We start from the raw sequence: 22,524 nt of genomic DNA, 5'->3' as shown, positions 1-22,524 counted from the left end.
GACTGTTCCCAGACAGTAGGGCCTGTCATCATTCACTATGAACTGGACTGTTCCCAGACAGTAGGGCCTGCCATCATTCACTATGAACTGGACTGTTCCCAGACAGTAGGGCCTGCCATCATTCACTATGAACTGGACTGTTCCCAGACAGTAGGGCCTGCCATCATTCACTATGAACTGGACTGTTCCCAGACAGTAGGGCCTGCCATCATTCACTATGAACTGGACTGTTCCCAGACAGTAGGGTCTGCCATCATTCACTATGAACTGGACTGTTCCCAGACAGTAGGGCCTGCCATCATTCACTATGAACTGGACTGTTCCCAGACAGTAGGGCCTGCCATCATTCACTATGAACTGGACTGTTCCCAGACAGTAGGGCCTGCCATCATTCACTATGAACTGGACTGTTCCCAGACAGTAGGGTCTGCCATCATTCACTTTGAACTGGACTGTTCCCAGACAGTAGGGTCTGCCATCATTCACTATGAACTGGACTGTTCCCAGACAGTAGGGTCTGCCATCATTCACTATGAACTGGACTGTTCCCAGACAGTAGGGCCTGCCATCATTCACTATGAACTGGACTGTTCCCAGACAGTAGGGCCTGCCATCATTCACTATGAACTGGACTGTTCCCAGACAGTAGGGTCTGCCATCATTCACTATGAACTGGACTGTTCCCAGACAGTAGGGCCTGCCATCATTCACTATGAACTGGACTGTTCCCAGACAGTAGGGCCTGCCATCATTCACTATGAACTGGACTGTTCCCAGACAGTAGGGCCTGCCATCATTCACTATGAACTGGACTGTTCCCAGGCAGTAGGGCCTGCCATCATTCACTATGAACTGGACTGTTCCCAGACAGTAGGGCCTGCCATCGTTCACTATGAACTGGACTGTTCCCAGACAGTAGGGCCTGTCATCGTTCACTATGAACTGGACTGTTCCCAGACAGTAGGGCCTGCCATCATTCACTATGAACTGGACTGTTCCCAGACAGTAGGGCCTGCCATCATTCACTATGAACTGGACTGTTCCCAGACAGTAGGGCCTGTCATCGTTCACTATGAACTGGACTGTTCCCAGACAGTAGGGCCTGTCATCGTTCACTATGAACTGGACTGTTCCCAGACAGTAGGGCCTGCCATCATTCACTATGAACTGGACTGTTCCCAGACAGTAGGGCCTGCCATCATTCACTATGAACTGGACTGTTCCCAGACAGTAGGGCCTGCCATCATTCACTATGAACTGGACTGTTCCCAGACAGTAGGGCCTGCCATCATTCACTATGAACTGGACTGTTCCCAGACAGTAGGGCCTGTCATCGTTCACTATGAACTGGACTGTTCCCAGACAGTAGGGCCTGCCATCGTTCACTATGAACTGGACTGTTCCCAGACAGTAGGGCCTGCCATCATTCACTATGAACTGGACTGTTCCCAGACAGTAGGGCCTGTCATCATTCACTATGAACTGGACTGTTCCCAGACAGTAGGGCCTGTCATCATTCACTATGAACTGGACTGTTCCCAGACAGTAGGGCCTGTCATCATTCACTATGAACTGGACTGTTCCCAGACAGTAGGGCCTGCCATCATTCACTATGAACTGGACTGTTCCCAGACAGTAGGGCCTGTCATCATTCACTATGAACTGGACTGTTCCCAGACAGTAGGGCCTGTCATCATTCACTATGAACTGGACTGTTCCCAGACAGTAGGGCCTGCCATCATTCACTTTGAACTGGACTGTTCCCAGACAGTAGGGCCTGTCATCATTCACTATGAACTGGACTGTTCCCAGACAGTAGGGCCTGCCATCATTCACTATGAACTGGACTGTTCCCAGACAGTAGGGCCTGCCATCATTCACTATGAACTGGACTGTTCCCAGACAGTAGGGCCTGCCATCATTCACTATGAACTGGACTGTTCCCAGACAGTAGGGCCTGCCATCATTCACTATGAACTGGACTGTTCCCAGACAGTAGGGTCTGCCATCATTCACTTTGAACTGGACTGTTCCCAGACAGTAGGGTCTGCCATCATTCACTATGAACTGGACTGTTCCCAGACAGTAGGGTCTGCCATCATTCACTATGAACTGGACTGTTCCCAGACAGTAGGGCCTGCCATCATTCACTATGAACTGGACTGTTCCCAGACAGTAGGGTCTGCCATCATTCACTATGAACTGGACTGTTCCCAGACAGTAGGGCCTGCCATCATTCACTATGAACTGGACTGTTCCCAGACAGTAGGGCCTGCCATCATTCACTATGAACTGGACTGTTCCCAGACAGTAGGGCCTGCCATCATTCACTATGAACTGGACTGTTCCCAGGCAGTAGGGCCTGCCATCATTCACTATGAACTGGACTGTTCCCAGACAGTAGGGCCTGCCATCATTCACTATGAACTGGACTGTTCCCAGACAGTAGGGCCTGCCATCATTCACTATGAACTGGACTGTTCCCAGACAGTAGGGCCTGTCATCATTCACTATGAACTGGACTGTTCCCAGACAGTAGGGCCTGCCATCATTCACTATGAACTGGACTGTTCCCAGACAGTAGGGCCTGCCATCATTCACTATGAACTGGACTGTTCCCAGACAGTAGGGCCTGCCATCATTCACTATGAACTGGACTGTTCCCAGACAGTAGGGTCTGTCATCATTCACTATGAACTGGACTGTTTCCAGACAGTAGGGTCTGTCATCATTCACTATGAACTGAACTGTTCCCAGACAGTAGGGCCTGTCATCATTCACTATGAACTGGACTGTTCCCAGACAGTAGGGTCTGCCATCATTCACTATGAACTGGACTGTTCCCAGACAGTAGGGCCTGCCATCATTCACTATGAACTGGACTGTTCCCAGACAGTAGGGCCTGCCATCATTCACTATGAACTGGACTGTTCCCAGACAGTAGGGCCTGCCATCAGTCACTATGAACTGGACTGTTCCCAGACAGTAGGGCCTGCCATCATTCACTATGAACTGGACTGTTCCCAGACAGTAGGGCCTGTCATCGTTCACTATGAACTGGACTGTTCCCAGACAGTAGGGCCTGCCATCGTTCACTATGAACTGGACTGTTCCCAGACAGTAGGGCCTGCCATCATTCACTATGAACTGGACTGTTCCCAGACAGTAGGGCCTGTCATCATTCACTATGAACTGGACTGTTCCCAGACAGTAGGGCCTGCCATCATTCACTTTGAACTGGACTGTTCCCAGACAGTAGGGCCTGTCATCATTCACTATGAACTGGACTGTTCCCAGACAGTAGGGCCTGCCATCATTCACTATGAACTGGACTGTTCCCAGACAGTAGGGCCTGCCATCATTCACTATGAACTGGACTGTTCCCAGACAGTAGGGCCTGCCATCATTCACTATGAACTGGACTGTTCCCAGACAGTAGGGCCTGCCATCATTCACTATGAACTGGACTGTTCCCAGACAGTAGGGTCTGCCATCATTCACTTTGATCTGGACTGTTCCCAGACAGTAGGGTCTGCCATCATTCACTATGAACTGGACTGTTCCCAGACAGTAGGGCCTGCCATCATTCACTATGAACTGGACTGTTCCCAGACAGTAGGGCCTGCCATCATTCACTATGAACTGGACTGTTCCCAGACAGTAGGGTCTGCCATCATTCACTATGAACTGGACTGTTCCCAGACAGTAGGGCCTGCCATCATTCACTATGAACTGGACTGTTCCCAGACAGTAGGGCCTGTCATCATTCACTATGAACTGGACTGTTCCCAGACAGTAGGGCCTGCCATCATTCACTATGAACTGGACTGTTCCCAGACAGTAGGGCCTGCCATCATTCACTATGAACTGGACTGTTCCCAGACAGTAGGGTCTGTCATCATTCACTATGAACTGGACTGTTTCCAGACAGTAGGGCCTGTCATCATTCACTATGAACTGGACTGTTCCCAGACAGTAGGGCCTGTCATCATTCACTATGAACTGGACTGTTCCCAGACAGTAGGGTCTGCCATCATTCACTATGAACTGGACTGTTCCCAGACAGTAGGGCCTGCCATCATTCACTATGAACTGGACTGTTCCCAGGCAGTAGGGCCTGCCATCATTCACTATGAACTGGACTGTTCCCAGACAGTAGGGCCTGCCATCATTCACTATGAACTGGACTGTTCCCAGACAGTAGGGCCTGCCATCATTCACTATGAACTGGACTGTTCCCAGACAGTAGGGCCTGCCATCATTCACTATGAACTGGACTGTTCCCAGACAGTAGGGCCTGCCATCATTCACTATGAACTGGACTGTTCCCAGACAGTAGGGCCTGTCATCATTCACTATGAACTGGACTGTTCCCAGACAGTAGGGCCTGCCATCATTCACTATGAACTGGACTGTTCCCAGACAGTAGGGCCTGCCATCATTCACTATGAACTGGACTGTTCCCAGACAGTAGGGCCTGCCATCATTCACTATGAACTGGACTGTTCCCAGACAGTAGGGTCTGCCATCATTCACTATGAACTGGACTGTTCCCAGACAGTAGGGCCTGCCATCATTCACTATGAACTGGACTGTTCCCAGACAGTAGGGCCTGCCATCATTCACTATGAACTGGACTGTTCCCAGACAGTAGGGCCTGCCATCATTCACTATGAACTGGACTGTTCCCAGACAGTAGGGCCTGCCATCATTCACTATGAACTGGACTGTTCCCAGACAGTAGGGCCTGCCATCATTCACTATGAACTGGACTGTTCCCAGACAGTAGGGCCTGTCATCATTCACTATGAACTGGACTGTTCCCAGACAGTAGGGCCTGCCATCATTCACTATGAACTGGACTGTTCCCAGACAGTAGGGCCTGCCATCATTCACTATGAACTGGACTGTTCCCAGACAGTAGGGCCTGCCATCATTCACTATGGACTGGACTGTTCCCAGACAGTAGGGTCTGTCATCATTCACTATGAACTGGACTGTTCCCAGACAGTAGGGCCTGCCATCATTCACTATGAACTGGACTGTTCCCAGACAGTAGGGCCTGCCATCATTCACTATGGACTGGACTGTTCCCAGACAGTAGGGCCTGCCATCATTCACTATGAACTGGACTGTTCCCAGACAGTAGGGCCTGCCATCATTCACTATGAACTGGACTGTTCCCAGACAGTAGGGTCTGTCATCATTCACTATGAACTGGACTGTTCCCAGACAGTAGGGCCTGCCATCATTCACTATGGACTGGACTGTTCCCAGACAGTAGGGCCTGTCATCATTCACTATGAACTGGACTGTTCCCAGACAGTAGGGCCTGCCATCATTCACTATGAACTGGACTGTTCCCAGACAGTAGGGGCTGTCATCATTCACTATGAACTGGACTGTTCCCAGACAGTAGGGGCTGCCATCATTCACTATAAACTGGACTGTTCCCAGACAGTAGGGCCTGCCATCATTCACTATGAACTGGACTGTTCCCAGACAGTAGGGCCTGCCATCATTCACTATGGACTGGACTGTTCCCAGACAGTAGGGTCTGTCATCATTCACTATGAACTGGACTGTTCCCAGACAGTAGGGCCTGCCATCATTCACTATGAACTGGACTGTTCCCAGACAGTAGGGCCTGCCATCATTCACTATGAACTGGACTGTTCCCAGACAGTAGGGCCTGCCATCATTCACTATGAACTGGACTGTTCCCAGACAGTAGGGCCTGCCATCATTCACTATGAACTGGACTGTTCCCAGACAGTAGGGCCTGTCATCATTCACTATGAACTGGACTGTTCCCAGACAGTAGGGCCTGTCATCATTCACTATGAACTGGACTGTTCCCAGACAGTAGGGCCTGCCATCATTCACTATGAACTGGACTGTTCCCAGACAGTAGGGCCTGCCATCATTCACTATGAACTGGACTGTTCCCAGACAGTAGGGCCTGCCATCATTCACTATGAACTGGACTGTTCCCAGACAGTAGGGCCTGCCATCATTCACTATGAACTGGACTGTTCCCAGACAGTAGGGCCTGCCATCATTCACTATGAACTGGACTGTTCCCAGACAGTAGGGTCTGTCATCGTTCACTATGAACTGGACTGTTCCCAGACAGTAGGGCCTGCCATCATTCACTATGAACTGGACTGTTCCCAGACAGTAGGGTCTGTCATCGTTCACTATGAACTGGACTGTTCCCAGACAGTAGGGCCTGCCATCATTCACTATGAACTGGACTGTTCCCAGACAGTAGGGCCTGCCATCATTCACTATGAACTGGACTGTTCCCAGACAGTAGGGCCTGCCATCATTCACTATGAACTGGACTGTTCCCAGACAGTAGGGCCTGCCATCATTCACTATGAACTGGACTGTTCCCAGACAGTAGGGCCTGCCATCATTCACTATGAACTGGACTGTTCCCAGACAGTAGGGCCTGCCATCATTCACTATGAACTGGACTGTTCCCAGACAGTAGGGCCTGTCATCATTCACTATGAACTGGACTGTTCCCAGACAGTAGGGCCTGCCATCATTCACTATGAACTGGACTGTTCCCAGACAGTAGGGCCTGCCATCATTCACTATGAACTGGACTGTTCCCAGACAGTAGGGCCTGCCATCATTCACTATGAACTGGACTGTTCCCAGACAGTAGGGTCTGTCATCATTCACTATGAACTGGACTGTTTCCAGACAGTAGGGTCTGTCATCATTCACTATGAACTGAACTGTTCCCAGACAGTAGGGTCTGTCATCATTCACTATGAACTGGACTGTTCCCAGACAGTAGGGTCTGCCATCATTCACTATGAACTGGACTGTTCCCAGACAGTAGGGTCTGCCATCATTCACTATGAACTGGACTGTTCCCAGACAGTAGGGCCTGCCATCATTCACTATGAACTGGACTGTTCCCAGACAGTAGGGCCTGCCATCATTCACTATGAACTGGACTGTTCCCAGACAGTAGGGCCTGCCATCATTCACTATGAACTGGACTGTTCCCAGACAGTAGGGCCTGTCATCGTTCACTATGAACTGGACTGTTCCCAGACAGTAGGGCCTGCCATCGTTCACTATGAACTGGACTGTTCCCAGACAGTAGGGCCTGCCATCATTCACTATGAACTGGACTGTTCCCAGACAGTAGGGCCTGTCATCATTCACTATGAACTGGACTGTTCCCAGACAGTAGGGCCTGCCATCATTCACTTTGAACTGGACTGTTCCCAGACAGTAGGGCCTGTCATCATTCACTATGAACTGGACTGTTCCCAGACAGTAGGGCCTGCCATCATTCACTATGAACTGGACTGTTCCCAGACAGTAGGGCCTGCCATCATTCACTATGAACTGGACTGTTCCCAGACAGTAGGGCCTGCCATCATTCACTATGAACTGGACTGTTCCCAGACAGTAGGGCCTGCCATCATTCACTATGAACTGGACTGTTCCCAGACAGTAGGGTCTGCCATCATTCACTTTGATCTGGACTGTTCCCAGACAGTAGGGTCTGCCATCATTCACTATGAACTGGACTGTTCCCAGACAGTAGGGTCTGCCATCATTCACTATGAACTGGACTGTTCCCAGACAGTAGGGCCTGCCATCATTCACTATGAACTGGACTGTTCCCAGACAGTAGGGCCTGCCATCATTCACTATGAACTGGACTGTTCCCAGACAGTAGGGTCTGCCATCATTCACTATGAACTGACTGTTCCCAGACAGTAGGGCCTGCCATCATTCACTATGAACTGGACTGTTCCCAGACAGTAGGGCCTGCCATCATTCACTATGAACTGGACTGTTCCCAGACAGTAGGGCCTGCCATCATTCACTATGAACTGGACTGTTCCCAGACAGTAGGGCCTGCCATCATTCACTATGAACTGGACTGTTCCCAGACAGTAGGGCCTGCCATCATTCACTATGAACTGGACTGTTCCCAGACAGTAGGGCCTGTCATCATTCACTATGAACTGGACTGTTCCCAGACAGTAGGGCCTGCCATCATTCACTATGAACTGGACTGTTCCCAGACAGTAGGGCCTGCCATCATTCACTATGAACTGGACTGTTCCCAGACAGTAGGGCCTGCCATCATTCACTATGAACTGGACTGTTCCCAGACAGTAGGGTCTGTCATCATTCACTATGAACTGGACTGTTTCCAGACAGTAGGGTCTGTCATCATTCACTATGAACTGAACTGTTCCCAGACAGTAGGGCCTGTCATCATTCACTATGAACTGGACTGTTCCCAGACAGTAGGGTCTGCCATCATTCACTATGAACTGGACTGTTCCCAGACAGTAGGGTCTGCCATCATTCACTATGAACTGGACTGTTCCCAGACAGTAGGGCCTGCCATCATTCACTATGAACTGGACTGTTCCCAGACAGTAGGGTCTGCCATCATTCACTATGAACTGGACTGTTCCCAGACAGTAGGGCCTGCCATCATTCACTATGAACTGGACTGTTCCCAGACAGTAGGGCCTGCCATCATTCACTATGAACTGGACTGTTCCCAGACAGTAGGGCCTGCCATCATTCACTATGAACTGGACTGTTCCCAGACAGTAGGGCCTGCCATCATTCACTATGAACTGGACTGTTCCCAGACAGTAGGGCCTGCCATCATTCACTATGAACTGGACTGTTCCCAGACAGTAGGGCCTGTCATCATTCACTATGAACTGGACTGTTCCCAGACAGTAGGGCCTGTCATCATTCACTATGAACTGGACTGTTCCCAGACAGTAGGGCCTGCCATCATTCACTATGAACTGGACTGTTCCCAGACAGTAGGGCCTGCCATCATTCACTATGAACTGGACTGTTCCCAGACAGTAGGGTCTGTCATCATTCACTATGAACTGGACTGTTTCCAGACAGTAGGGTCTGTCATCATTCACTATGAACTGAACTGTTCCCAGACAGTAGGGCCTGTCATCATTCACTATGAACTGGACTGTTCCCAGACAGTAGGGTCTGCCATCATTCACTATGAACTGGACTGTTCCCAGACAGTAGGGTCTGCCATCATTCACTTTGATCTGGACTGTTCCCAGACAGTAGGGTCTGCCATCATTCACTATGAACTGGACTGTTCCCAGACAGTAGGGTCTGCCATCATTCACTATGAACTGGACTGTTCCCAGACAGTAGGGCCTGCCATCATTCACTATGAACTGGACTGTTCCCAGACAGTAGGGCCTGCCATCATTCACTATGAACTGGACTGTTCCCAGACAGTAGGGTCTGCCATCATTCACTATGAACTGGACTGTTCCCAGACAGTAGGGCCTGCCATCATTCACTATGAACTGGACTGTTCCCAGACAGTAGGGCCTGCCATCATTCACTATGAACTGGACTGTTCCCAGACAGTAGGGCCTGCCATCATTCACTATGAACTGGACTGTTCCCAGGCAGTAGGGCCTGCCATCATTCACTATGAACTGGACTGTTCCCAGACAGTAGGGCCTGCCATCATTCACTATGAACTGGACTGTTCCCAGACAGTAGGGCCTGTCATCATTCACTATGAACTGGACTGTTCCCAGACAGTAGGGCCTGCCATCATTCACTATGAACTGGACTGTTCCCAGACAGTAGGGCCTGCCATCATTCACTATGAACTGGACTGTTCCCAGACAGTAGGGCCTGCCATCATTCACTATGAACTGGACTGTTCCCAGACAGTAGGGTCTGTCATCATTCACTATGAACTGGACTGTTTCCAGACAGTAGGGTCTGTCATCATTCACTATGAACTGAACTGTTCCCAGACAGTAGGGCCTGTCATCATTCACTATGAACTGGACTGTTCCCAGACAGTAGGGTCTGCCATCATTCACTATGAACTGGACTGTTCCCAGACAGTAGGGTCTGCCATCATTCACTATGAACTGGACTGTTCCCAGACAGTAGGGCCTGCCATCATTCACTATGAACTGGACTGTTCCCAGACAGTAGGGTCTGCCATCATTCACTATGAACTGGACTGTTCCCAGACAGTAGGGCCTGCCATCATTCACTATGAACTGGACTGTTCCCAGACAGTAGGGTCTGCCATCATTCACTATGAACTGGACTGTTCCCAGACAGTAGGGCCTGCCATCATTCACTATGAACTGGACTGTTCCCAGACAGTAGGGCCTGCCATCATTCACTATGAACTGGACTGTTCCCAGACAGTAGGGTCTGCCATCATTCACTATGAACTGGACTGTTCCCAGACAGTAGGGCCTGCCATCATTCACTATGAACTGGACTGTTCCCAGACAGTAGGGCCTGCCATCATTCACTATGAACTGGACTGTTCCCAGACAGTAGGGCCTGCCATCATTCACTATGAACTGACTGTTCCCAGGCAGTAGGGCCTGCCATCATTCACTATGAACTGGACTGTTCCCAGACAGTAGGGCCTGCCATCATTCACTATGAACTGGACTGTTCCCAGACAGTAGGGCCTGTCATCATTCACTATGAACTGGACTGTTCCCAGACAGTAGGGCCTGCCATCATTCACTATGAACTGGACTGTTCCCAGACAGTAGGGCCTGCCATCATTCACTATGAACTGGACTGTTCCCAGACAGTAGGGCCTGCCATCATTCACTATGAACTGGACTGTTCCCAGACAGTAGGGTCTGTCATCATTCACTATGAACTGGACTGTTTCCAGACAGTAGGGTCTGTCATCATTCACTATGAACTGAACTGTTCCCAGACAGTAGGGCCTGTCATCATTCACTATGAACTGGACTGTTCCCAGACAGTAGGGTCTGCCATCATTCACTATGAACTGGACTGTTCCCAGACAGTAGGGTCTGCCATCATTCACTATGAACTGGACTGTTCCCAGACAGTAGGGCCTGCCATCATTCACTATGAACTGGACTGTTCCCAGACAGTAGGGTCTGCCATCATTCACTATGAACTGGACTGTTCCCAGACAGTAGGGCCTGCCATCATTCACTATGAACTGGACTGTTCCCAGACAGTAGGGCCTGCCATCATTCACTATGAACTGGACTGTTCCCAGACAGTAGGGCCTGCCATCATTCACTATGAACTGGACTGTTCCCAGACAGTAGGGCCTGCCATCATTCACTATGAACTGGACTGTTCCCAGACAGTAGGGCCTGCCATCATTCACTATGAACTGGACTGTTCCCAGACAGTAGGGCCTGTCATCATTCACTATGAACTGGACTGTTCCCAGACAGTAGGGCCTGTCATCATTCACTATGAACTGGACTGTTCCCAGACAGTAGGGCCTGCCATCATTCACTATGAACTGGACTGTTCCCAGACAGTAGGGCCTGCCATCATTCACTATGAACTGGACTGTTCCCAGACAGTAGGGTCTGTCATCATTCACTATGAACTGGACTGTTTCCAGACAGTAGGGTCTGTCATCATTCACTATGAACTGAACTGTTCCCAGACAGTAGGGCCTGTCATCATTCACTATGAACTGGACTGTTCCCAGACAGTAGGGTCTGCCATCATTCACTATGAACTGGACTGTTCCCAGACAGTAGGGCCTGCCATCATTCACTATGAACTGGACTGTTCCCAGACAGTAGGGCCTGCCATCATTCACTATGAACTGGACTGTTCCCAGACAGTAGGGCCTGTCATCATTCACTATGAACTGGACTGTTCCCAGACAGTAGGGCCTGCCATCATTCACTATGAACTGGACTGTTCCCAGATAGTAGGGCCTGCCATCATTCACTATGAACTGGACTGTTCCCAGACAGTAGGGTCTGTCATCATTCACTATGAACTGGACTGTTTCCAGACAGTAGGGTCTGTCATCATTCACTATGAACTGGACTGTTCCCAGACAGTAGGGCCTGTCATCATTCACTATGAACTGGACTGTTCCCAGACAGTAGGGCCTGCCATCATTCACTATGAACTGGACTGTTCCCAGACAGTAGGGCCTGCCATCATTCACTATGAACTGGACTGTTCCCAGACAGTAGGGCCTGCCATCATTCACTATGAACTGGACTGTTCCCAGACAGTAGGGCCTGCCATCATTCACTATGAACTGGACTGTTCCCAGACAGTAGGGCCTGCCATCATTCACTATGAACTGGACTGTTCCCAGACAGTAGGGCCTGCCATCATTCACTATGAACTGGACTGTTCCCAGACAGTAGGGCCTGCCATCATTCACTATGAACTGGACTGTTCCCAGACAGTAGGGCCTGTCATCATTCACTATGAACTGGACTGTTCCCAGACAGTAGGGCCTGCCATCATTCACTATGAACTGGACTGTTCCCAGACAGTAGGGCCTGCCATCATTCACTATGAACTGGACTGTTCCCAGACAGTAGGGCCTGCCATCATTCACTATGAACTGGACTGTTCCCAGACAGTAGGGTCTGCCATCATTCACTATGAACTGACTGTTCCCAGACAGTAGGGCCTGTCATCATTCACTATGAACTGGACTGTTCCCAGACAGTAGGGCCTGCCATCATTCACTATGAACTGGACTGTTCCCAGACAGTAGGGCCTGCCATCATTCACTATGAACTGGACTGTTCCCAGACAGTAGGGCCTGCCATCATTCACTATGAACTGGACTGTTCCCAGACAGTAGGGCCTGCCATCATTCACTATGAACTGGACTGTTCCCAGACAGTAGGGCCTGTCATCATTCACTATGAACTGGACTGTTCCCAGACAGTAGGGCCTGCCATCATTCACTATGAACTGGACTGTTCCCAGACAGTAGGGCCTGCCATCATTCACTATGAACTGGACTGTTCCCAGACAGTAGGGCCTGCCATCATTCACTATGGACTGGACTGTTCCCAGCCATCATTCACTATGAACAGTAGGGTCTGTCATCATTCACTATGAACTGGACTGTTCCCAGACAGTAGGGCCTGCCATCATTCACTATGAACTGGACTGTTCCCAGACAGTAGGGCCTGCCATCATTCACTATGGACTGGACTGTTCCCAGACAGTAGGGCCTGCCATCATTCACTATGAACTGGACTGTTCCCAGACAGTAGGGCCTGCCATCATTCACTATGAACTGGACTGTTCCCAGACAGTAGGGTCTGTCATCATTCACTATGAACTGTTCCCAGACAGTAGGGCCTGCCATCATTCACTATGGACTGGACTGTTCCCAGACAGTAGGGCCTGCCATCATTCACTATGAACTGGACTGTTCCCAGACAGTAGGGCCTGCCATCATTCACTATGAACTGGACTGTTCCCAGACAGTAGGGTCTGTCATCATTCACTATGAACTGGACTGTTCCCAGACAGTAGGGCCTGTCATCATTCACTATGAACTGGACTGTTCCCAGACAGTAGGGCCTGCCATCATTCACTATGAACTGGACTGTTCCCAGACAGTAGGGCCTGCCATCATTCACTATGAACTGGACTGCGTTTTTGACACCTTTATTCTATTAGACACATATTAATACATACTTTTAAATGAAAGTATTTTTTTTTTGTAGAGTACTAATGTTACTGAGCCCACTACAACAAGAAAATAATGAAATACATATGACTTGGTCCTTGAAACAATAACTTGAAACGGAATTCCATTCATTAATATGAGGACTGCTCCTACCAGAGAGCGCTAAGGACCGGTGGGTTCAACGCCTCTCAATGACCAATACATAACGTTGGTAATACAGTGCTTATATATCTCATCGGTGCTAACCCACGTTTCGACATCTGAATGGGGACTTGCCTGCCCTCTCATTTAATCGATACAAAATACATTTAATTAACAACTAAGACATATATTCAAGATCTGCATAGCTAGTTTGTTAACCAAATGGCACCTGCATCAGTAGTTGTAGCCACCGGAAACCGATATGGACGGAAAGGCGGACACTGATCCACTCGTCCAATGACATCCTCCCAGCGGTTAGCTCGTTAACGTTGGGCTCCGTGTTTTCAGCTTGCTAAATAAATACATAAACTAGCCTGTTAGCCATGCTATGGATGACTTGAGATCATTTCCCTTGCTAGTTTAATTGTATTGACATTCCCAGCCTTCGTTACATTGGTCCGTTTTTGTCCACAATATTGAGTTCATTTAAACAGTGCATCCCGAATGGAGGCAGCAAATTGTACCAGGCCAGCTGTGATTTACAACCTAACAGCAATATTTGGACTGCTAAGAATGTATTGGTGAATTATATTAATCATGCATTGAACTGCATCCATCTATTCTACCAGTAATGCCTTACTCTAGTTTTGAGTGAAATATAACTTCTTTTAAAAAATTTTTTAACTTCCTATAAAGTTTATTTTGTAACATAAACTGGGAATTTGATATTTTTTGACTGATATTATGATTAGTCTGTTTCATATAAAGTAGTTAAAATGCTGTCTGTTCTACCTTAAGACGTGTATATCTCTAGTACAAATGTGTTTGTGTTGTGGGTCTGACTGGATGGGGTGGAGACTAAGGAGAGAGCTGTATTATAGGTTCTACAGCTTCATGTAGAACCTCCCTGTGGTATTTAAGCACCACACCCATTCCAGGCCACATAGCCAGGACTATTCTACAGCACCACAGCTCTCTTCAGCACAGGCAGGTAAACTGACAATTCCTTTTTACATTCATTACTATAAATGTATTGAACAATCGGCTTCATCTAGCTCTTGGAAGGATTTCTATCATCCCAAAACGAGCTCTGTGAGTTTTTGCTTGTAGGGGACTAAAACCCAAGTTAGATTCGGTGTTGTCATGCATTGTATCTGTTTCTATTATCTTCATGTCCAGTAAAATATATGCATGTTCAGAATGCAGTCTTTTCTCTGTATAAACAGTCCTGAGAAGGCAGTGATTCAGCCGTACTACCTCTCTGAGACAGAGGGCTCTGCTGCTAGCTCCAGGGTGTGTCTGCTGGTTGTCTGCCAAATGGGTTAGGGTGTGGTAGTTAGGGTGTGGGGTTAGGGTGTAGCGGTAGGGGTTAGGGTTTAGTTATAGGGGTTAGGGTGTAGTAGGGGTTAGGGGTGGTAGTAGTAGTAGTGGTTAGGGGTTAGCATGTAGGCTGTAGTGGTAGTAGGGGTTAGGGTGTAGGCTGTAGGGGTTAAGATGTAGTAGTTGGGGTTTAGAAGTCATTAGCGTTTAGGTTGTAGTAAAGGTTAGTTCTCTGTGCTAACTATGTTTCTTCAGGGTGTGTCTAGGCTGGACATATAATAGTTGACAGACTGTTACATCTAGTTAGTCATTTTGATAAACAGAGGACTTGGTGCCTTAGATATCGACAGAGATGATTGGTTCAGAGAGACGCTGCAGTTAGAAGAATGTAATCATCACCTGAGAACCAATAAGATCTCTGGATGGTCTGAGTTACCCAACTCCCAGTGACGGTGATCAGGACATTGAACTACACGGTTCTCAGCAGGAGAACTGTCTCTAAAACACTTCTCACCCCTCTACAGGACAGTCAACATGGCGCTGGTATCTGAGTTTCTAGGACAACTGTCTCTTAATGTGGGGGTAAGTAGTATTAATGTTGGTGTTAAACTCCAGTAGAAAATGAAACTACAGTGCTACTACTGCTTTGTACTAGTATTCCACTACTGTACAGTGACCAATACTCTATTGTTTTCTTAATCTTCTGTGAGCCCAAATACTTGACTGTCGTCCCTAATATTAAACTATATTAATATAAACTATTATATATTACAGTCCTGTGAGTCCAAATACCCAACTGTTGTTCCTGCGATTGACTTCGATCCAGACAAAGATGCTGCCAGAATAGAGACTGCTATCAAGACGAAGGGTAAGAGAGACATATAAGTTGAAGAATAATACGTCTGTTTGCTCTGGCTGGGTTAGGCTCTGGCTGGGCTGGGTTAGGCTCTGGCTGGGCTCTGGCTGGGCTGGGCTGGGTTAGGCTCTGGCTGGGCTCTGGCTGGGCTGGGCTAGGCTCTGGCTGGGCTAGACTCTGGCTAGGCTCTGGCTGGGCTAGACTCTGGCTAGGCTCTGGCTGGGCTAGACTCTGGCTGGGCTGGGCTCTGGCTGGGCTAGGCTCTGGCTGGGCTGGGCTAGGCTCTGGCTGGGCTAGACTCTGGCTAGGCTCTGGCTGGGCTAGGCTCTGGCTGGGTAAAAGGTATCCATGTGGCAACAGTCTGTGGTATTTGTGAGTCAGCTTCCTGACTGAACTGGGAATGTTCCCAAGGCAATTCCTCAGTAGTAGCAGCAGCCTCATAATATCAGCTAATGGCAGACATAGTTGCATCCAGACGAGCTCGTTCCCGCTAGACTGGCAGATACAACCAGTTACCAGTCAGCCCTCTCCAGACTGGTATAATAGATAGCCAGTTCACTATCACTAATGCCTAACCACTAAAGAGTTCCTCGTCGTTCAGATTTACTGATCAGGTTTAATTCAATGAACAATGTCTAGTTATATAGAACAATGTCCACTTATTCCTGAATGTTATGTTTGTCTGGGATGTCACCTCAGGCGTGGATGAAGCGACCATCATCAATGTTCTGACCAAGAGGACCTACAGCCAGAGGAGAGAGATCGCTTTCGCTTATGAGAGGAGAGCCAAGAAGGTACAGGAGGACAACTCAACCAATCAGGGTCAACTGGCTCAATCAATAAGATGACCCTTCACTGATGTTGTGTCACGTGAACTGTCATGACACCTGTGCGCGTTGTCTCTTCTGTTCTGTTACTCTGACTGTAACATGGCCTGTAATCTAAGTAGCATGCTCTGTGTTTGTCTCCTGTAGGATCTGGTGACTGCCCTGAAGGGGGCTCTATCTGGGTCGTTGGAGACTGTGATCTTAGGTCTGATGAAGAGTACAACTCAGTACGATGCCTCCGAGATCAAAGGATCCATTAAGGTACTGAGCAGTCTCTTTCAATCAACCAAACCTCTACTGCCCTCTCCTGGTAGTATGTCTACAGTAACTAACTCTATTATAATCTGATAGCTGTGTAGTGGTCTCTACTGCCCTCTCCTGGTATGTCTACAGTGCAGTTGGGAGGGATAAAGGTCACTGGAGATGAACCTGACATTTACAATATAATCCTAACCTTATAGTACAATGTTACGGTAATGCAACATGCCTGTGTATCTGCAGGGTCTAGGAACGGACGAGGAGGTGCTGATAGAGATTGTCTGTTCTCGCAGCTCCTCAGAACTGGCTGAGATTAAGACTGTCTACAAGGAACGTGAGTGAATCCACAGATACATTTATAAGATAAAATGATCTTACTGTGTCTAAAAGCTGCCTTCAGCAGGAGGTTTATCTACCTTGTACAACATTACATCATTAGACCACGGAGTTTTTTTTTTATTTTTTTTTATTTCACCTTTATTTAACCAGGTAGGCTAGTTGAGAACAAGTTCTCATTTGCAACTGCGACCTGGCCAAGATAAAGCATAGCAGTGTGAACAGACAACACAGAGTTACACATGGAGTAAGCAATTAACAAGTCAATAACACAGTAGAAATAAAATGGGCAGTCTATATACAATGTGTGCAAAAGGCATGAGGAGGTAGGCGAATAATACAGTTTTGCAGATTAACACTGGGGTGATAAAAGATCAGATGGTCATGTACAGGTAGAGATATTGGTGTGCAAAAGAGCAGAAAAGTAAATAAATAAATAAATAAAATTTAAAAAAACAGTATAAAAACAGTATGGGGATGAGGTAGGTGAAATGGGTGGGCTATTTACCAATAGACTATGTACAGCTGCAGCGATCGGTTAGCTGCTCGGATAGCTGATGTTTGAAGTTGGTGAGGGAGATAAAGTCTCCAACTTCAGCGATTTTTGCAGTTCATTCCAGTCACAGGCAGCAGAGTACTGGAACGAAGGCGGCCAAATGAGGTGTTGGCTTTAGGATGATCAGTGAGATACACCTGCTGGAGCGTGTGCTACGGATGGGTGTTGCCATCGTGACCAGTGAACTGAGATAAGGCGGAGCTTTACCTAGCATGGACTTGTAGATGACCTGGAGCCAGTGGGTCTGGCGACGAATATGTAGCGAGGGCCAGCCGACTAGAGCATACAAGTCGCAGTGGTGGGTGGTATAAGGTGCTTTGGTGACAAAACGGATGGCACTATGATAGACTGCATCCAGTTTGCTGAGTAGAGTGTTGGAAGCCATTTTGTAGATGACATCGCCGAAATCGAGGATCGGTAGGAGTTTTAGGCTTGTGGCTGGATATATCATGTTGTCATTTGTAGTATGAATGTCTCTGCTCGATCTCCTCAGTGTTCAAGAAGGATCTGGAGAAGGATGTGGCTGGAGACACCTCGGGAGACTTCGCCAAGCTGCTGCTGGCCCTGGTGCAGGTACGACCCTAAGTAGCCCTGGTGCAGGTACGACCCTAAGTAGCCCTGGTGCAGGTACGACCCTAAGTAGCCCTGGTGCAGGTACGACCCTAAGTAGCCCTGGTGCAGGTACGACCCTAACATGGGATGAAAACTAAGATGGCCTGCGGCTAGTACTTTTTAGACCAGGCTAGTAGAAAATGTGCTGGAGTAACCTGCTGGCTAGAGAAACTGTCTTTTACAATGTCACATGACACAGGTTTTGGACCAGGTCTAGAACAAATTAGTCGACTAGCCCGGCGGGCCGGTGGATAACCTTTAATTCCATCCCTGACCCGAACTAACCCCACCCCTGACCCGAACTAACCCCACCCCTGACCCGAACTAACCCCAACTATCCCTGGTGCAGGGAATAATAATGTAATTGGTCTGTTATTGAGTTGATCTTTGACCCTGTTCTAATCTTATCCGTTGACAGGCCAAGAGGGCAGAACCCTGCAGTGTGGTGGACTATGAGAAGATCGACGAAGATGCCAGAGTAAGAACAATATACTGTCCTGTCTAGTAGTCTGTCACCATGGATACATCAACCAGATCTATACATGAATGATCCCAGTTTGAAAAGCTGAGTAAGGTTCACTACAATAGTGTTTTATGATGGTGTCTAGTGATACCATACAGGCCCTGTATGTTTAAGGCCATCTAATAGATGTGTTATATAATATGGTATTCAGGCCCTGTATGATGCTGGAGTGAAGAGGAAAGGAACCGATGTGGCCACCTGGATCTCTATCATGTCAGAGAGGAGTGTTCCCCACCTGCAGAAAGGTACCTGACAGATTAACAGAGACCACATATTTATTTTATTTCACCTTTATTTAACCAGGAAGGCCAGTTGAACAAGTTCTCATTTACAACTGCGACCTGGCCAAGATAAAGCAAAACAGTGCGACACAAACAACAGTTACACATGGAATAAATACACATACAGTAGAAAAAGTCTATATACAGTGTGTGCAAATGACGTGAGGTAAGGCAATAAATAGGCCATAGTAGCAAAGTAATTACAATTTAGCAGATTAAGACTGGAGTGATGGATGAGCAGATGGTGTGTAAGTAGTGATACTGGTGTGCAGAAAAGTAAACAAAAACAATATGGGGATGAGGTAGGTAGTTGGATGGGCTATTTACAGATGGACTATGTACAGCCGCAGCGATCGGTTAGCTGCTCAGATAGTTGATGTTTAAAGTTAGTGAGGGAAATATAAGTCTCCAGCTTCAGCGATTTTTGCAATTCGTTTCAGTCACTGGCAGCAGAGAACGGGAAGGAAAGGCAGCTGAAGGAGGTGTTGGCTTTGGGGATGACCAGTGAGATATACCTGCTGGAGCGCATGCTCTGGGTGGGTGTTATCGTGAGCTGAGATAAGGCGGAGCTTTACCTTGCAGAGACTTATAGATGACCTGGAGCCAGTGGGTCTGGCGACGAATATGTAGTGGGGACCAGCCAACGAAAGCATACAGGTCACAGTGGTGGGTACTATATGGGGCTTTGGTAACTAAATGGATGGCACTGTGATAGACTGCATCCAATTTGCTGAGTAGAGTATTGGAAGCTATTTTGTAAATGACATCGCCGAAGTCAAGGATCGGTAGGATAGTCAGTTTTACGAGGGTATGTTTGACGGCGTGAGTGAAGGCTGCTTTGTTGCGAAATAGGAAGCTGATTTAATTTTGGATTGGAGATGCTTAATGTGAGTTTGGAAGGAGAGTTTACAGTCTAACCAGACACCTAGGTATTTGTAGTTGTCCACATATTTTAGGTCAGAACCGTCCAGAGTAGTGATGCTCGTCGGGCGGGCGGGTAGCGACTGGTTGAAAAGCATGCGTTTGGCTTTACTAGCGTTTAAGAGCAGTTGAAGGCCACAGAAAGAGAGTTGTATGGCATTGAAGCTCGTTTGGAGGTTTGTTAGCACAGTGTCCAAAGAAGGGCCAGATGTATACAGAATGGTGTCGTCTGCGTAGAGGTGGATCAGAGAATCACCAGCAGCAAGAGCGACATCGTTGAGATTATATATATATATATATATACACGACTCGGCCCGAGAATTGAACCCTGTGGTACCCCCATAGACTGCCAGAGGTCTGGACAACAGGCCCTCCGATTTGACACACTGAACTCTGTTTGAGAAGTAGTTGGTGAACCAGGTGAGGCAGTCATTTGAGAAACCAAGGCTGTTGAGTCTGCCGATAAGAATGTGGTGATTGATGGAGTCGCAAGCCTTGGCCAGATTGATGAAGACTGCTACACAGTAATGTATTTTATTGATGATGGTATACGCCTGACACCTGCAGAAAGGGACATGCCTATAAGCTTTTATACCAGCTACATGAGCTGATATTAATTTTCTGTGGATGTTAAAGGATCCCTGTCGCCCCGAGGTGTTTGACAGGTAAAAGACAGTCTGAACGTGTGTTGTCTGCTCCAGTGTTTGACAGGTATAAGAGCTACAGTCCCTATGACATGCAGGAGAGCATCAGGAAGGAGGTGAAAGGAGACCTGGAGAAGTCCTTCCTGACACTCGGTGAGTCATTACTTTAAACCAATCAAACTCATTCTACGGAGTGCCGAGTGTCTACGGGTTTTGTTTGCCTTTCAATTAAGGCCTGGATAGCCAGGTGATGAGTTCCTTACTAATGAGCAGGTTCTGAGTTCCTCTGTCTCTCTGTTATAGTTGAGTGTTTTGAGAACAAACCACTGTACTTCGCCAGCAGACTTGCAGAGGCCATGAAGGTAAATGAATAAACGTCTAAATTCCTGGTTCTTTGACTAGTTTTAATTTGGGGGACTTGCAAAAGATTTAAACAGTACAAGGAATACTGCAGTCAGTTTACACCATTTTGCATCATGTAGTGTTGAGAAATTCTGATTGTTTACTGTGCAGAGTACTGGTACTCCTACTACTACTAGCCTGTGTACCGGTACTCCTACTACTAGCCTGTGTACCGGTACTCCTACTACTAGCCTGTGTACCGGTACTACTCTGTGCAGAGTAAAGGGGCTATGGAGAAGGTGGTGATAATATGATGTATATTTCTAATCTGCAGGGTAAAAGTGCGAAGGAGAAGGTGGTGACGAGGATCATGGTGTCTCGTTGTGAAGTCGACCTCATGAAGATCAGAACAGAGTTCAAGAGTCAGACCGGCAAGTCTCTGTTCCAGACCATCTCTGTGAGTAACACTACAACAATATACCTCTACACCCTAGCACCTCCCCACACTAACAGTGTCCCAGACCATCTCTACAATAATATACCACATCAATACCTCCCCAAACTAACAGTCTCTGTTCCAGACGATCTGTCAGTAACACCACCCTACTCTACCACCTCATATCTCTATGGGAAGATCTGTTGCATACACCTCATGTCCTCTTTCTCCTTCTACAAACCCATTGGAGGAGAAAAGCCAGAGGTCTCTCCCCTCTGACCTTCTCCTCCAATGGGTTTTGAGAATGAGAATATGCCATTGAGATTTACCGCATGTCTGTTGTCTCTACCCCCGCCAGTCCCTAACCTGACCCTGTACCTCTCTCTCCTCCAGGAGCACACTAAGGGGGATTACCAGAAGGCCATGCTGTCTCTGTGTGGAGGAGACGACTAAACGTCATCTGGACTTCTTTACCTGCAATCCTTCGGCGTACTGGTCGTTATGTCCGCTGCTGGGAAGGTTGCTTACTAGACTACAATGTCCAGGCATTAGTTTGCAGCCACTGGACTACAACTTCCTACGTTATAAGAGGTTTACTCATAATATTGGACGTTATCATATGGATATTAATGGCATCTTTCTACTGAAGTATTTCATTAGATGAATATATTGAACCACCTGTTTTCCTGTAACAAACCTAACTGGTAATAAAGTTACTTTGGCAAAGTGTTCTTCACATATTTTATTAATTTAGAAGACTCTTTTTATCCAGAGCGACTTACAGTAGTTTAGTACTGGTTCTCCCCATGCGACTCGAACCCGAAACCCTGGCATTGCAAGCGTCATGCTCTACCAAGTCATTTTCAATATCACATCTTGACTCATTTTTCCAAGGGGCAAGAAAAAGTCAGCTTGTAATCGTATTCAGTTACTATAGGTGACCACTAGAGGGTGGTAGAGGAAGTTC

General features: G+C 47.8%; 1 protein-coding gene across 2 annotated transcripts; it reads left to right on the top strand.

Moving 5' to 3' along the window:
* Window positions 1-14,548: 14,548 nt before the first annotated feature.
* On the top strand, window positions 14,549-22,288 carry LOC115115065 (annexin A2-A). Of its 2 annotated transcripts, none has more exons than XM_029643532.2 (13): window positions 14,549-14,636; window positions 15,490-15,547; window positions 15,740-15,833; window positions 16,521-16,615; window positions 16,796-16,909; window positions 17,150-17,240; window positions 18,292-18,371; window positions 18,829-18,888; window positions 19,085-19,178; window positions 20,837-20,932; window positions 21,083-21,141; window positions 21,456-21,578; window positions 21,951-22,288. In XM_029643532.2, the coding sequence occupies exons 2-13, from the start codon at window positions 15,500-15,502 to the stop codon at window positions 22,008-22,010; spliced, it is 1,014 nt and encodes a 337-aa protein (XP_029499392.1). In that variant the 5' UTR covers window positions 14,549-14,636; window positions 15,490-15,499; the 3' UTR covers window positions 22,011-22,288. The 2 variants fall into 2 exon arrangements, with proteins under 2 accessions (XP_029499392.1, XP_029499393.1); XM_029643533.2 differs by having other exon boundaries at window positions 14,585-14,632.
* Window positions 22,289-22,524: the final 236 nt, after the last annotated feature.

Source organism: Oncorhynchus nerka, linkage group LG9a (genome assembly GCF_034236695.1).
Source record: "Oncorhynchus nerka isolate Pitt River linkage group LG9a, Oner_Uvic_2.0, whole genome shotgun sequence".
NCBI lineage: Eukaryota > Metazoa > Chordata > Actinopteri > Salmoniformes > Salmonidae > Oncorhynchus > Oncorhynchus nerka.
The sequence above is the reverse complement of the archived record's forward strand: the minus strand, read 5'-3'. Positions and strand labels throughout refer to the sequence as shown.